This window comes from Monodelphis domestica, chromosome 5, assembly GCF_027887165.1.
Source record: "Monodelphis domestica isolate mMonDom1 chromosome 5, mMonDom1.pri, whole genome shotgun sequence".
Taxonomy (NCBI): domain Eukaryota; kingdom Metazoa; phylum Chordata; class Mammalia; order Didelphimorphia; family Didelphidae; genus Monodelphis; species Monodelphis domestica.
Genome location: NC_077231.1, coordinates 203,351,239 through 203,367,311, shown reverse-complemented (window position 1 = coordinate 203,367,311; position 16,073 = coordinate 203,351,239). Strand labels below are relative to the sequence as shown.

Below are 16,073 nucleotides of genomic sequence, written 5' to 3'. Positions count from 1 at the left end.
GTCAAAGAACAAATCAGAAACAATTACTGATTTCAGTGAAAAGAATGAAAATTAGGAAACTACATATCAAAATCTATGGGATACAGAGAACTTTTATATCCCTGAGTGCCTATATCAAAAAAAATAGAGGGAGGAGCATCAATGAATTGGGCTTGCAACAACTCTTCTTTTCTCCACCTGTCCGCCAAGAGTGTTATGTAAGGATTAGGCAGTTGGGGTGTAGTGACTTGCTTAGGGTAACACAGCTAGGAAGGGTCTGTGGTCATATTTGCACCCAGATCCTCCTCCTGATTCCAGACCTAGCACTTTATCAACTGTGCTACCTAGCTGCCGTCACCCTTTATTTATAAATCATGTATCTAATTTTGACTTTTTCTTGTTACCTAGATTCTGCCAAACTGCTTTTGAGTTTTCCTAGTAGTTTTTGTCAGATACATATCATAAGCAAAACATGGGAGCATGAGATAGTTTATTGGTCAAATATTATGGATTAGGGAGAATTTATGACCAAACAAGATAGAGAACGTTTTAGGATGTAAAAGGATTATTTTCATTCTCTAGTACTTTTAATAATGTAGAGTACATAGCAAGTACCTAATAATAAATATACTTATTTGCTAGGGTATATTAAATTCAATAAAATAAACCACACATTACCTTGCTTGTCTATGTCTCCTTCAGGAGTATTTTTTAAAAGTATTTAATTGATGCACTTTTCCTTTTTTTTCCTTTTATATCACTATTAGTATCTAGACACATTCATGTCTAAAAGTCTGTCTCATTCAATATTATACAGTGTTTTTAATTGTGTGTATTTATAATAGAACATATTAGGAAATCACACTTAAAGATCTGAAACAGCAAAGGTAAAGTATTTAGAGGTTGAAGTCAGGTTGTAGCCCAGAGTGGGAGAAATAGTTAGCAAGAGGTCTTTTTTTTTTTAATTGAAGGCAAAAAGGATTAAACATTTGTCTCAGAATTCCAAGAGGAGACACCCCTGCTTCTAGACTGGACCTCATTTCTGTTAGAGTCCTGAGTTATCCTCTTCTACCCCCTCAATCCCTTCTCTATCCTTGCCCTCTAGGATCAGGACTTTAAGGTTCATTTCTGGAAAAGGGATCTATTTATTATGTTCTAGATCATAAATGGTTCTCATAGGAAGAGGGCCATTCTGAGGTAAGGACCATAGCAGATCCAATCCTCATCAAGCTCCTTTGTAGACACAAGTTGAACAAGTAGGATACCTGAGTAGTGAGTTAGATCAGCAAGCAAGCAGGAAAGAGCACTTTCTATTGTAGAAGAATGTAAATCATCGGGTCTTGACTATGGGCACCCTCTACAACTGCTACCTGTCAGGGAATGCCATAGGTGTGAAAATCTATTCCGGGGACTCCAACGAGGGATGGAGGGAGGGAGGAAGGGGGAAAAATTGTCCTGATTCTCTTGGTTGTTGGTCTTCATTCTCCATCCCACCCCACACCCCATTAATCTTTTTTTTATGTATAAATCTTATATTTGCTGATCCATGTACAAATCAGATGATCTTCTAGTAGAATATAAGCTCTTCAAGGACAATTACTATCTCTGCCAAAATGATTTTCATGCTTGTAACTATTATCTAGCACTGAGCCCAGGACATAGTTTTAATGAATTGAACTGAGCATACTAGAACCAATTATGGGATGGATGCATGGATGCATTATACATAGACACCATGACTATGAAAAGGCATGGAGCCAAAAAGATGGAAAGTTTTACTTAGGGAATAGCTGCCAATTTGTCTGGATCATAGAATGGGTATAAGGGAAGAACATGTAATCAACTTGGAAAGAGTCTGAAGTTAAATTTTGAATGACAAATTTTTATTTTATCCTAAAAATAAACCATTAGTGTTTACTTAGTAACACAGTCAGATCTGTACTTTAAGAATTTCAATTTGGTAGGACACTAATGCATTGCTGATAGAGTTGTGAACTGATTCAGCCATTCTGGAGGGAAATTTGGAACTATACCTAAAGGGTTATAAAATAATGTATACCCTTTGATTCAGTATTACTACTATTAGGTCTGTATCCCAAAGAGTTTTTAAAAAGGGTAAAGGCCCTACTTATACAAAGATACTTATAGAAGCTCTTTTTGTAGTGGCAAAGAATTTGAAGGGATGTCCATCAACTGGGGAATGGCTAAATAAGTCATGGTAAATGAAGGTGATGGAATACTATTGTGCTGTAAGAAATGATGAACAGGATGATTTCAGAAAGAACTGAGAAAACCCTTATCTACTGATGCATAATGAAATAAGCAGAACCAAGAAAACATTGTACACAATAACAGCAATGTTGTGGAATGATAAATTGTGTTAGACTTAGCTACTCTCAGCAATATAATACTCCAGGATAATTCTAAGAAACTTATGACAACAAATACAATCCACCTCCATAGAAATAACTGTTTGAGTTACAATACAGATCAAAGAATATGATTTTTCATTTAAGTTTAATAGAGTTTTATGAGATTATTCTCTGACAAAAATGAACACTATAGAAATGTGCTTTGCACAATGCTACATATATATACCCAGATCGAATTGCTTGCCAGTTCTGGGAGTGAGAAGGGAAGGGGTCCAGGGAGGGAGACAATTTGGAACATATAACTTCAAAAAACATGTGGAAATTTATTATATGTAATTGGTAAAATAACTTTACAAAAAAAAAACATTTAAATTTGGTAGCTATGTGAAGAGTAGATTAGTGCATAATGAATAGGTGACTAATGCAATATTCCAGATGAGTATTTAAGTTAGGGTAGCTCTTTTATGTAGTAATAAGATTATAGAGAATTGAATTTTGATAAGATTAAAGTTGAGAGGATTGGAAAGTGTCTCCAAAGTGCTGGGCTTAGGATCTGGCTTAAGGAACCCTGGAAAGTGTTCTGGAATACAGTATGCTGAAGAGGAAGGAGTTTGAAGGAACAACCACTACTTTCTGTCCTAAACTAGGAAAGAAAGAGCTTTTTCTGGGGCTTTCCTATCTCAAGCCTTTTGTGGAGGAAGGGAAACCATCAAACTATTCTCTGAGGTTCCTGTTCAACTGTTGGGTTTACCAACTTGCCTGGATGTTTTACTTTGAGATCCTATCTGTTTGACTAGGACTTAAGATCTCAGGAGTTTAGCTCCAGGCATTACTTAAAGTTATCTTGTAAGGTTCTGCCTTTAAAAGAAGGAAGAGTAATTTCTAAACAACAATGGCATTTGAAATGCAAGCTATGGAAGGAAGTTAAAAAAAAAAAGACAGAATATTATCAGCAATTGGGAGCACATGGAATCTAGTCAGGATGCTGCACTAAATGGGGAGAGTTGAGCTATTTTTCAGTTTCTACCCCAACCTTTCAGTAATTCTACTAACAATTAACATCAAGATTCCTCTTTCAACTTTTTGGTTTCAACTGACTCTTATGTATTCATTCCCTACACCATTCTTACTTGGGGTTACTGCAGAAACCGGAAAGTAAGTCTTATCTTTACCCCCTTCCCCTCACTCCTCAATTTCTAACTCTGCCTCCAGGAGAACTTAATGCAGTATTACAACTCAATCATCTTGGGTCTACTCTTAGCAAATTTTGGAGGCAACTTTTAGGAGAAATAACTCAACCAGAGTTTGAGGATTATAGCCAGTTGGCTTAGTCAGCTTTTGGGGAATATCTAGCTAGAAACATGGAGCTGGTAATGTAGCTTGGAAGAACAGAAGCATCCTTCTTGAGAGGCACTTAGATTGGTTGGGTGAAGTATAGAAATTAAGAGTCAGAGCATCCTTTTTGTTTAATCCTCCCATCCTAACCTTGATTTCTAATAAATATAGATACGCATTCCCTAGAACATAGTCTCCAAGGCTTTTGTGCCTACTGGCCCAGTGAGGGAAAGTGAACCTACTTTCCTTTCACAAAAGGGAAGTTGAGATAACCACATTCAACAACTGGGTATCTAGACAGTTCCCTAAAGTGGATAACACCATCTATCTACATTATTCCTTTGATTAGGAACCTTATTTCTTCAGTTATGACTGTACAGAAAGGGGATAAATTTTAGAGTTGTTATATGGAAGCAGAAATAACAAAATTTAGCAAAGATATGAGAACCAAGATAAGAGCAAAGAATTAAGAATGATTCCAGGTTATGAATTTGGATGCCTGAAAAAATGGCAGTATCATAATACTGAAATGGGGAGGTTAGAAGCAGGAATAGCTTTGAAAACACAGAGAATGTGTTCTAAAACAGATATAAGCATTATTCAACAATGCAACGTAAGTCAATATATCAGCTATCTCCAACTTAATTACCAGTGATCACATTACACTCCTCATTTCTTCAAGTTTATCTTCTGTATATATTTGCTTGATATAATTTTGATGAGTTTAATGTATTTACTTATAGCTGAATTCACTGATACATTTTCTTAAGTATTTCTTTAACAAGTATTATGCGCTCCAGATTCAGCTAGATGTTTTAGGTATTTATGACACAGCTGATGGACATGCTCAAGGTTATTACAACAATTTAGTTGAACAGTTTATGTTTCCATATACTTTCCATAAAACCACCTTGTGAAGAGAAAGTGCAAGATTGTAACCCACTTTTATATACACGGTAATGGAAGACTAAAGAGGTTCAGTGACCTGATTGTGGTGCCAAGGAGAAGAAGGTCAATAAGAAACAGGAAATTAGCTCAGATTTCCGGATTACAAGGTGCCCATAGCATTCTTTCTCAATCCTATGCTACCTGTCTGAAAAACAACAGACCCAGAGCAGGGACAGACCAATTTGAGGCAAAATACAACAGAACATATGTAAAAGTGATCTATAAAAAATAAATGCACTTAAGACAAAGAACGTTATCCACCTCCAGATAAAGAACTGTTGGAGTCGGAATGCTGATCAAAGCAAGCAATTTTTTTATTTTAGTTTATTTGGATTTTGGTGTTTTGATTTTATGATTATTCTCTTTTAAAAAAAAGATCACTATGGAAATGTTTTATAATATATATAACCCAGATCAAATTTCCAGCTCAAGAAGGAGGAAAGGAAGGGAGGGGAGAGAGACAGTTTATCATATAACATTGGAAATTTTATGTGGAAGTTTAATGTAATTGGTAAAATATCTTTATAATAAAAAATGTACTTTATGTATTCTAGAAACACCACTAATAATATATCTACCAATAACAATTATGATAACATTATTAGCTGACATTTGAAAGCCTTATGGTTTACATAAATTATCTTGTTTGATCCTCACAAGAAGTCACAATGGTAGAAACTGTAGGATTAGAGAAATAAAATAAAAGCCACAGATCATTCAGTTAATAGATGACAGGACCAGAATTTGAATTTAGGAGTTAACTTGTCCAAAGTCACATTGTGAGGAAGTGTCTGGGCCAGATTTTAACCTAGGACTTCCTGACTCCATGCATGGCATTCTATCCACTATGCTTCCTAAGTGACCCTATGACTAAGTCTTATGACTTAAAATTCAGTGCTTCTGTCATAGCACAAGAGTTGTTAAAAAGCCTGCCAAAACAGCTCAATTTTTCATGACTAAAACAAAATCACATAATAGATGACTTACTAACATTTGCTGGCCCTCATCTATATAGCCCAAGTAAAATCATCATGTATTATATATCTGTGCCAATGTTACCACTTGGAGGACAATGAAGAATAGTTTCAAGGAAAAGTTGCCCTGTTCCTCTTGCATTAATCCATTCAAAATATAAAAAAAGGAGTTATTAGAGGCTATCAATTTCCCATAAAATACATTTATATAAATCTATATATAAACATTCCCTTTATCTTCTCATAAATAAACAAGAACTACCTCTAACCATCCTGGAACATAAAACATGAATAAATAACTCTACCCACTAAACCTAAATTGCAAGATTCCTGCACTACTAATGTAAAGAAAATCTCAGTCTAAGAAGTCTGTGTCATAATCTTATAAGCTGATTTAAGGTTCTTTTTTTTTTTTAACTAATAAATACTTAAAAACCAAAAGTGTCATATAATTTGTATCATCAAGAAAATGTTTTGGTAGAACAAAGAGGGCCATAAGCCTTAAAATTTTTTCTATTGAATTTATCTACATTTTTTCAACATAATTATAAACTCTTCAAAAAGGTAGATACTTCTTTTATACCGCCTATATGAAAGCCAACTTTGAATGATATGAGCATACAAATCACTAAATCTTATATTGCAGAGCTATTCACATTTAGAAACTGTTTCTTTGAGACAGACTTGCTTTAACTTGGACTAGAATATTTTTTAAAAAGAAAGAAACCAACCTAGCAGATTGGCTAACATGACAGTTATGGAAAGTAATGAATGCTGGAGGGGATGTGGCAAAGTAGGGACATTAATTCATTGCTGGTTTAGTTGTGAACTGATCCAGCCATTCTGGAGGGCAATTTGGAACTATGCACAAAGGGCGATAAAAGAATGTCTACCCTTTGATCCAGCCATAGCACTGCTGGGTCTGTACCCCAAAGAGATAATGGACAAAAAGACTTGTACAAAAATATTCAGAGCTGCGCTCTTTGTGGTGGCCAAAAATTGGAAAACGAGGGGATGCCCATCAATTGGGGAATGGCTGAACAAATTGTGGTATATGTTGGTGATGGAATATTATTGTGCAAAAAGGAATAATAAAGTGGAGGAATTCCATGGAGACTGGAACGACCTCCAGGAAGTGATGCAGAGCGAGAGGAGCAGAACCAGGAGAACATTGTACACAGAGACAAACACACTGTGGTATAATCGAACGTAATGGACTTCTTCATTAGTGGCAGTGTAATGTCCCTGAACAATCTGCAGGGATCTAGGAGAAAAAACACTATCCATAAGCAGAGGACAAACTGAGGGAGTAGAAACACCGAGGAAAAGCAACTGCCTGACTACAATGACTGAGGGGACATGACAGAGGAGAGACTCTAAACGAACACTCTAATGCAAATACTAACAACATGGCAATGTGTTCCAATCAAGAACACATGTGATACCCAGTGGAATCACGCGTCGGCTATGGGGGATTGGGGGGAGGAAAAGAAAATTATCTTTGTCTTTAATGAATAATGCATGGAAATGATCAAATAAAATACTATAAAATTAAAAAAAGAAAGAAAGAAACAAGCACAATAGTTAAACAGAAGCATTCCACGAATTGCTTTTTGTTCTCTGAAATAATTTTCATCCCCAAAATGTCAACTAACACTCAGGCTCACTGACTTGCTACTTTCCTACAACAGCTAGCTTATAGACCTTCAAAGGTGAAGGATGCAAAATACCTAAATAACCAAAATGTTTAAAGAAACGGAAGATTGAGTATTTAGCAAAAGTATTAACCTAAAAACAAAATGTCATTTGCACCTTGCTTTGAGCTTTCAGTTTTAATGTTAGAGGACTAAAAAAAAAAAAAACTTAAAACAATGCCCACACCCTCACATCATAAAGTGATTATTGTTCAAGGTAGAACAGCAAAGTAGATCAATATAAAATTCAAACTAGAAAGTTAACAGCATAACATTATGCATCAAGAGGATTGCCTTGTAGTCAAGTCTGATTTGTCTCCTTGGTTCCTGGTCCCTTCTTATTCTTTTAAACATTATACCTGGGCAACATGTAGTTATGTACAAGGTGATAATATCAGTAGAATACTCTATAATTAAGCAATCTAGGTCAAATAGATAACACTTCTTTTCTGAAAATTTTTAAAAAGCAAAACTAAGTAAATGCCTTTGTGTCAAGGAAGTTCATTCCCTCTCCCTCCTGAGTAATTTGACCTGTCTGTTAAATATTCTTGACATAAAACAGTTGTGCCAGGTTTGTGTCCCTCTACATGCCATATGTCAATAAAAGTCAAGGCTTTGGGGCTTGAGAGAAGGAAAATCAAGAAGAGAACAAAGAAGGGAGAAATCGGAAACAGAGCAGCAGGCAGGTGAGAGGGAAGAAGGAAGAGACATGCAGGTGAGGGCAGGTTACTCAGAGGAATAATTGGCTACCCTTTCTAATAAACTTTATAAAATATATATCTCGGTAGAAATATTACTTCAGTTCTCACACCTTTTACATTCATATGGTTGTTTTAATCATCGGTCTCTACAAAATGAGGTGAGATAAAGTATTTGGAAAGTCTAAGCAACAAGTAACACAAAATAAGTTTAATTATTTTTTATAAAATAAAAGCAAATATATTAATTCAAAGAGATCTTAAGTCATGAAAAGGATGCAACATAAGACCAATAACATTATTTAAAATACAAACCATGGGATAGGAGCATTGAAAAACGAATTCAAGAAAACTTGCTAAACACTTAAACTTAAGACTAGAAATATAATATAGAAGTTGAGCAAAATTAGCTATTCAATAGCAGTTGCTTCCTCATTAAATTAGAACTACTTATTAAGTGGAAAGTAGAAATAGGATTAGTAAAAACTAAAGTAGGAAAGAAATTGTAATGAAGAGACATTAGTACACGTATATTTTCATTTCAGTACTGCTCCTGTATTGTAATTCTCTGGTAGAATCATTATTTTTCTGTCCTTGGGGCCTTGGAAATTGTCAAAAGTTTATCAATACAACATGTTCATAGTATCTTATGACATGAAAAAATTCTTGTCTAAAATCAGAGAAATCCATTTCAGAAGGCATTGTAATTCCAAAACTTGTTGTCAAATATATCCTAATAAGAATTAGCATAAATTTAATTTCATAGATTCATTGAATATTTAAGTTGGACAGGGCATCAGAAGCCATCAAGTCCAACTCTCACCTGAAGCATAAATTCTCTCAATCCTGAAAAATAAATAGTAGACCACCTTCTGATGAGACACTATATTGACAAGGAGTTCACCATGTACCTAGGAAATTAATTTCATTTTTTGACAGTTACAATCATAAGAAAGATCTTCATAACACCAAACTAAAATATGCCTCTTGGTAACCACTACTTATCATAACTTACTTATTGTAACAAATTATATTAATGAGTAATACAATGAATAAACAACAAAGAATATTAAAAGTTTTAACTACTGTGTGCTTTAAAAATTTGTACCCTAGGGCTTCATCCCGATGTTCCCTTTTCTTAAGTCCCTGTGTTATATCCTGGCTGCATTTGTCTATAAATTAGCTAATCTCTCTACCAGAGGAGTCTTTGCTGGGGCTTAAACCCCAGGCAGCTAGGACTCTGGCTTTTTCCTTAGCTCACACCTCTTTCTCTCTTACCTTACACTACCCAGTATAAAATAAAAAACCTTTACATAATAGCCATGAATCACAAACTACCCTTCTCTTCCCAATTAGATGACAAAAGAAGGGTCATAGACCTTAAAAGACTTGTCCAAGTCTTTAATATAATCTGTAAGCTACAGATCCAGGACTTGAACTGAGATCCCAGGACAATAGAGTCCATTGCTCCTTTTACAATGCAACACTGTCTCTCCATTATAAAAGGAACTAGGATTGCAAATGAAAAACACAGCTCAGGAAGAAAGTTTTTTCTAATTAGAATTTGGATCTAAGCTAATCTAAAAAAAAAAAGAATATTGTGAGTGCAGTTTCCCCCATATGTATAGTCTTGAGAAATCTCTTGTATATTGCTTTCTTTTTTTAATGTCTTTTCACTCACTAAAAAAGCCAAATAATAATAGGAAAAAATAGCAACTATGTAAAAAATCCCCAACACAGATAAATTATGGTCCCTTGCACAAAAAAAAATTTATTTTTATTTGGGGAAGAATCTGATTAACCATTACTTCATTTTAACAACAAAAAACTTTTAGAGAGATACACAGAACAATGATACAACTTGCCTACTAATCTCAGATTAGGAAAAAATATTCTTAAAATGTATCTAATTTTATTTAATTTTCAGGCAGCAAGTACCAATATTTTTAAAAAGAGTTGGCTAAAGAACTATATGTGCCTTTAGGCAGTTACTGGCATTTGAAGTCTAGATATAAGATTATATTTTTGGTAGAAATGTTCAATTTTGCAGCCCAGGATCAGCACTTGTGAATTACATATAGTTCAAGTGATCTTATTAGAAAACTTTCAAATAAGAAAACTGTGGGAAAGAGGCCTACTTGAATAAAACAAAATTTGTCAGTTTCAATATGAAAATTCATATAAAGTGAATTTCTTTTTATCCCAGAATGCTAAAAAAAAAATTTCTTTTACCTATTTTAATGAATCGACATGGGAACATCTGTTCATCAATTTTATGCTTCAAGGTGAATGTTTCTTTGTTATAATCATTCTTTAAGCCACTGTGAGAAAAAATAAAAAAGGTTACCAAATGTGACATAATTGCTCAATATTATTAAACACAGGAAGGAAAAAGTATTATGATGCTAGATTTATTTTATTAATGTTTCATAAGTGCTAGAAAACTGTGTAACTAGTTATTAAAGAATGGAACTGTACCTCAAGTCTCTTAATTCTATATTCAGCTTTGTTACTGACCTATTATGACAATGGGAAATTGTGTGACAATTATTTCTGAAATTTTCATATTTCTAACATGTATTATCATGATTTCTAATTGGGCTGTGACTATACCAAAATCCAATTTTCATGTGAAAAGGTAAAACAAAGCAATTACTATTGACAAAGGGCTAAATTATGTAATAGCTTAAAATGCCACCATTTTATCATGAGCTTAAGAATGTTTATGTAACATTTAAATATGTACACCTCGAGTTCAAGGGCCTTTATATGTGCAGTCTAAGCTCTTGAAAATCACTTTCCACATACTTATAAATATATGATACACAGGAAGGTGATATTGTCAGTTACTAAGGAAAAGGTGGGAAACATCCTATTTATCTGAAAAAATATTTTTTATAACAGAGCTTGATATTAGGTATTTCACAAAAACTAATAATTCAAGCCTAAATAATAATTGACTGCTTCTTTTCCAGTATAACTCACATTCAGAAAGATTCATCACCACTTGGTAGTAGTCATTTCAATAATATCTATTCTTTCTTCCTAAATCAAGTGATTTGTCATCTCAACACAATTGAAGTTAAAATACTTAACAATTGAGGTTATCACGCAAATGTGTGCTTATATTATATATGGAACATTTTACTAACAATAAATATGAGACTGGTGTTAGAGCTCAAGGATGATCTTTAAATTCCACAATCATTTAAGTGAATTCACATGGCTATTAACTGTGAATAATTCAAAGGTACTAGAGGAGAAAAAATAAAGAAATAAAAAGAAATTGAAATCCATCTACCTTAACACTTGTTGCTTTCTGTTAGCCCAAATTCATTAGAATCCCCTCATACTAACAGATTAAAAATAGTAGTTCTTACTTTAACTTACAAGTCTAAGACAATGCTCAGTGCATCATATCATTTCTATGATGAAATAAGATTTATTTGGTAATGACAATTCAAAATTTACAAAGTATTAAAATTAATATTTGCTTTTTATAATATTTATATTTTATAATATGGAAAAGATGATACATTGATATTAATTATTCAATATAATTGTTGATATTAATAAATATATAAAGAAAATATCTTTTTATGATAGAAAAGGGAAAAAAATAAAAAAATTTTTTGCTATGGCAAAAGTATTATCTAAACTTAAAAAAACAACAGATGGCTTTTAAGCTAAGAAGCAATATTTATGGACAAAAAAATCACATCACATACAAATTCAAACATGAGTAATCACAGCTATCAAAATCATAACTGTGCAAGGTACAACTTTTTCCTTGACCAAATTACAACTCACCTGGATAATAGCTCTGTCATATTTTCTTCATTCATTCCACCAAAAACTTTAAACTTCTTTAAATTACAGACATGTGTCTTTTCATATTTTCCAAATGTGATACTCTGCACTATAGCAGGTCTTTCAAGCTTGAGAATCAGGTACTAAATATAAGAAACAATAAAATTAAGATTTAGGGATTCAAAGTTAAATATTATAACAAAAAATTAAACCTGCATATCTTAGAAAACAATTCTTAAAGTTGTATAGTATGTAAAAAATATTAAAGAAGCTTTCAGAATCTCCCTACATTCAACCATCATGGAGGGATTTTTTTTTTTAAGTGAGGGTTTTTTTATTTTGGTTGTGTTCTATTTTTGTTCTTTTAAGAGGAGACAGAAAAGGAATACATAAGAGAAAAAATAAAATGAGGAAAGAATAATATTCTTAATAGTTAGAGGTAAATAAAAAAAGAATATATTAATGTAAAGGGGAAAAGGGGTCTTTCATGAATCTCACTCTAATGTTAACAGGGGAAAAAAAAACTGAACATCTATACATATTCTCATGTAGCTTCTGCTTGCATTAATAAAACTCATACATACCCCACAAACAATTTGTTCTAGTGATACACTAAAGAATTTTACATTCTATTACAAGATAAATTGCTGATAGTACTACTAATAAAAGCTAGTATCTATGAAGTGCTTTAAGGTTTGCAAGGTGTTTCCCAATATTATTTCATTTTATTCTCCAAAGAACCTTGTAAGGTAGGTGCTTTTATTATCCTCATTTTTATACATGAGGCTGAGAAGTTAAAGATACTTGCCCAAGGTTGCAAAGCTAGTATCTGGGGAAGTGTGCTCTTACCAATACCAAGCCCAGTATTTTATCCAACATACTATCTTGCTCCTATATGTATTGAGCACATATGAGTGTAAAATAGATAAAATAAAGTAATTTTAAGATAATTAAAAGCAAGGCACTTGGGGGTGTTATGGTAGATATTGATCTTTGGCCAGTTGGTTATCAACTGATATTAATTAGGATTCCACTAAACCTGTTAGAGTGTAGAAGTAGATGAAGTTGGCTGGAGACCAATTAGTATAAAACCTATTTATTACTAATTATGAGAATATCAGGGAAAAGATTATGGGAATCGAAATTTATAGGAGATATATTTCCCTTAAGCTAAGATTTCTGACTTAACCCTGAACCCATTGTCCCTCATGGGACTTTCTTCTTGCTTGAAGAAAATCAAGCCTAACTTAACTACACTAGCTGTCTAAATAATCTTACTTACTATAGCTATTCTAATTTATACATCTTTTATCTCCTTACATAAATATATAAACCACACCTTTCTCACTTGCCTGTCAGTTTTCATAGACAAAGCTCTCTGGCACCACCTGAAGCTTCTATAGAGAACACCTCCAAGTACTCTCTAATATTCCTTAGATAGATATTTTACAAAGATATCTACCATCAAATTTCCAAGACTGATAAGAGGAAATTTCCAACCAACTACTCCTGAGAGGAAACTTCCCAAGGAGAGTGCTCCACTATACAATTATACCAACAGTCTTTTCCTAGGGGTCTCTAGAAATGTTTCTTAAGGAACCCTTTGAACATTCCTCTCTTAAGGTAAACTTCTAACTCTTTCCTTAAGCTAGAAACCTTCTTGGAAACAGCCTTATTCTCTAATTAATCTAACTAATTAATTCTTATATTCCCTCCTGTGCTTCTTTGAAAAGAATATGATTCTTTCTTAATGAAGCAATGGACTTTATTAATCTTATTTTAAAAGTACAACAGAAAGAGTTAAAGAAAGAAAAATGAAAGTAAGGAAAATTCTGCTAAATGCAAATCACATATTAGTTACAGACAACTATATTTATATACATTTGCAATTTTACAATAACATACTGATGGAGTTGTCAGCAGTACCTGATACAGACCTTCCCAGGCAGGTTGTCTACCCCATTCTATTAAAAAATTTTATATACATTTATGTCATGCAATGAGAAGTCAATAGGTTCAGTTTGTACTATTAATCCTAATTGTTGAAAGTTTTTGATTCTACTCTTCAATTCTCTAATGTACTCAGCAGTGGTTGTATCTCCAGCTAGCATTGATGTATATACAGGGCTAAATGGAGGACAACCAAATAGCATTTCATAAGGAAATATATGTAGGTCTCCTATGGATCTGGTTCTTCTATAGGATAATACCAATGGCAACACATCAGGTCTATGTGCACATTTTAACAATCATAGAATTGATCTCTCTATTCATCCTTTCCACTTGACCAGATCTTTGTGGATGACAAAACACATGAAACTTTGGTGTTATCCCGAGGCATTCCTATATTTGTTGTAAAACTGTATCAATGAAGTGTGTACCTCTGTCAGAACCTGGCAGGTCTAATCTAGGTGTAATTTCTCTTAATAATACTTTTGCCACAAATTTTGAAGTATTCTTGTTAGATGGAAAAACTTCTGACCACCTTGTGAACTGATCTACAATAACCAACCAGGATTTATGGTTCCCAGCTTTTGGCATTTAAATAAAGTCTATCTGTAAATGCTCAAAGGGGTATAAGACAGAGGTCTCCCATCGAATGCCTTTAATTTGAATACATACTGGTTGAATTGTTGACATGTCTGACAAGATGCAAAGATTTTAGAGGCTATACTGTAATACCAGGGGCTATCCATGTCTTCTTCACTGAATCCATTATGCCTTGTGTGCCAAAGTGATCCTTCCTGTATATAGCATGGCGAATTTCATTGTAAAACACTCCTGGTAATATTGGCTTTCCAAAAGATGCCACCCAAACTCCATTCATTAGTTATGCTTTAAAATTCTGTATCCATTTCTTCACTTCCTTCTCATTATCAGCTTCTGCAAAATAAGTTTTATCTATGAATGAGAGATTTAAAATCATTGCAAGATCTTCCGTTGCTGCCATTTTTTGCTGTTATGTATACTCTTTGGTTTCCTCTTGAAATAAAATCCTTGCCACCAGTATGTGCTAAACAGTGGACAACTGCTAACATTTTTGGTCACTGTAGAGCAACTAAGAGTTCATTAATGATTTTACCATTTCATATAGTCTTCCCTGATGATGTTAAGAAACCACGTTGCAGCCACAGAATTTCTACAGCATGGCAAATACCAAATGCATATTTAGAGTCTGTATAGATGGTAGCTCTTCTATTCCTTGATATTAAACATGCTTGTTTCAGTGCTATTAACTCAGCAGCTTGTGCACTAAGATTGCTTGGTAGTGAGGCACACCAAATTGTTTCAAACTCTGTATCCACAGCTGCACCTGTGAACCTTATACAGTATCTCAAAATGGATGCTACATCAGTAAAAAGTATCAAATCAGCATTCTCCAATGGAGTATTAAGCAAGTTGTCACAGGCCTTTTCTGCAATATTTGTCACTTTTTCACAATCATGCAGAGGTTGGTTATTTAAGGATTCTCCATCTCTTGGTAAATCAGGTAACAAGGTACCTGGGTTCAAGTTGTTGCATCTCTTCAATGTGATATTTTCAGTTTCTAGCAGTGATCTCATATCTAGTCAGCCTCTGATCTGAGAATGCCTAAGTTCTGTGTCTTAGTAACAAAGCCTCTACTTCATGTGAGCACATTATTGTCAGTGGACATCCCAACACCAGATATGCAGCTTTTGTGACTAAGAGTGCAGTGGCAGCCATTCCCTGGAGTCATGGAGGATCTCCTACTGCGACTGGATGTAGCTGAGCTAAGTAGTAAGCTATTGGTCCTTGCAGTAGACCCAAAGACTGTGAAAATACTCCAAAAGCCACACATTTCCTTTTGTGCACATGCAAGACAAATGGTTTGTTGTAATCAGGTATTCCTAATGCAAAGGCTAACATGATAGCTTGTTTCAATTTTGCAATTGCTTAGTTTCAGTGGCTCTGTTACTGTATCTCTTGTTAATTCTGTTAGGGTTTTGGTGATTTCTCCATAACAAGGTATCCACTGCCCACAAAAGCCTGTTGTTCCTAAAATAGCCCTGAGTTGGTTTTTTTTTCCCTTCGGTGCACTGATCTTCTGAATGTCTGAATTCTTTTCTCAGAAATGTATCTTGACCCTTCTGTTAGTACAAATCCCACATATTCAACTTTGGGGAGACCCCACTGGACTTTTGACTTAGAAATTTTATGTCTCCTTTAGAATAATTCCATCAGAAGGTGCTTGCTATCTCTGACATGCTGCAGCAGAGGGAGATGCTAACATCAAGTCATGCA

At 34.0% G+C, this 16,073-nt stretch overlaps 1 protein-coding gene across 3 annotated transcripts in view; it reads right to left on the bottom strand.

Moving 5' to 3' along the window:
* MKLN1 (muskelin 1) overlaps positions 1 to 16,073 on the bottom strand; it is a 242,854-nt gene that overhangs the window by 169,181 nt on the left and 57,600 nt on the right. For all 3 annotated transcript variants that reach the window (XM_001367124.4, XM_016426163.2, XM_016426164.2), the window contains 2 exons: positions 11,811 to 11,953; positions 10,233 to 10,321 (listed from right to left, as the gene is read on the bottom strand). In XM_001367124.4, the coding sequence (XP_001367161.1) occupies positions 10,233 to 10,321; positions 11,811 to 11,953 (232 nt within the window). The remainder of the gene's footprint in view (positions 1 to 10,232; positions 10,322 to 11,810; positions 11,954 to 16,073) is intronic.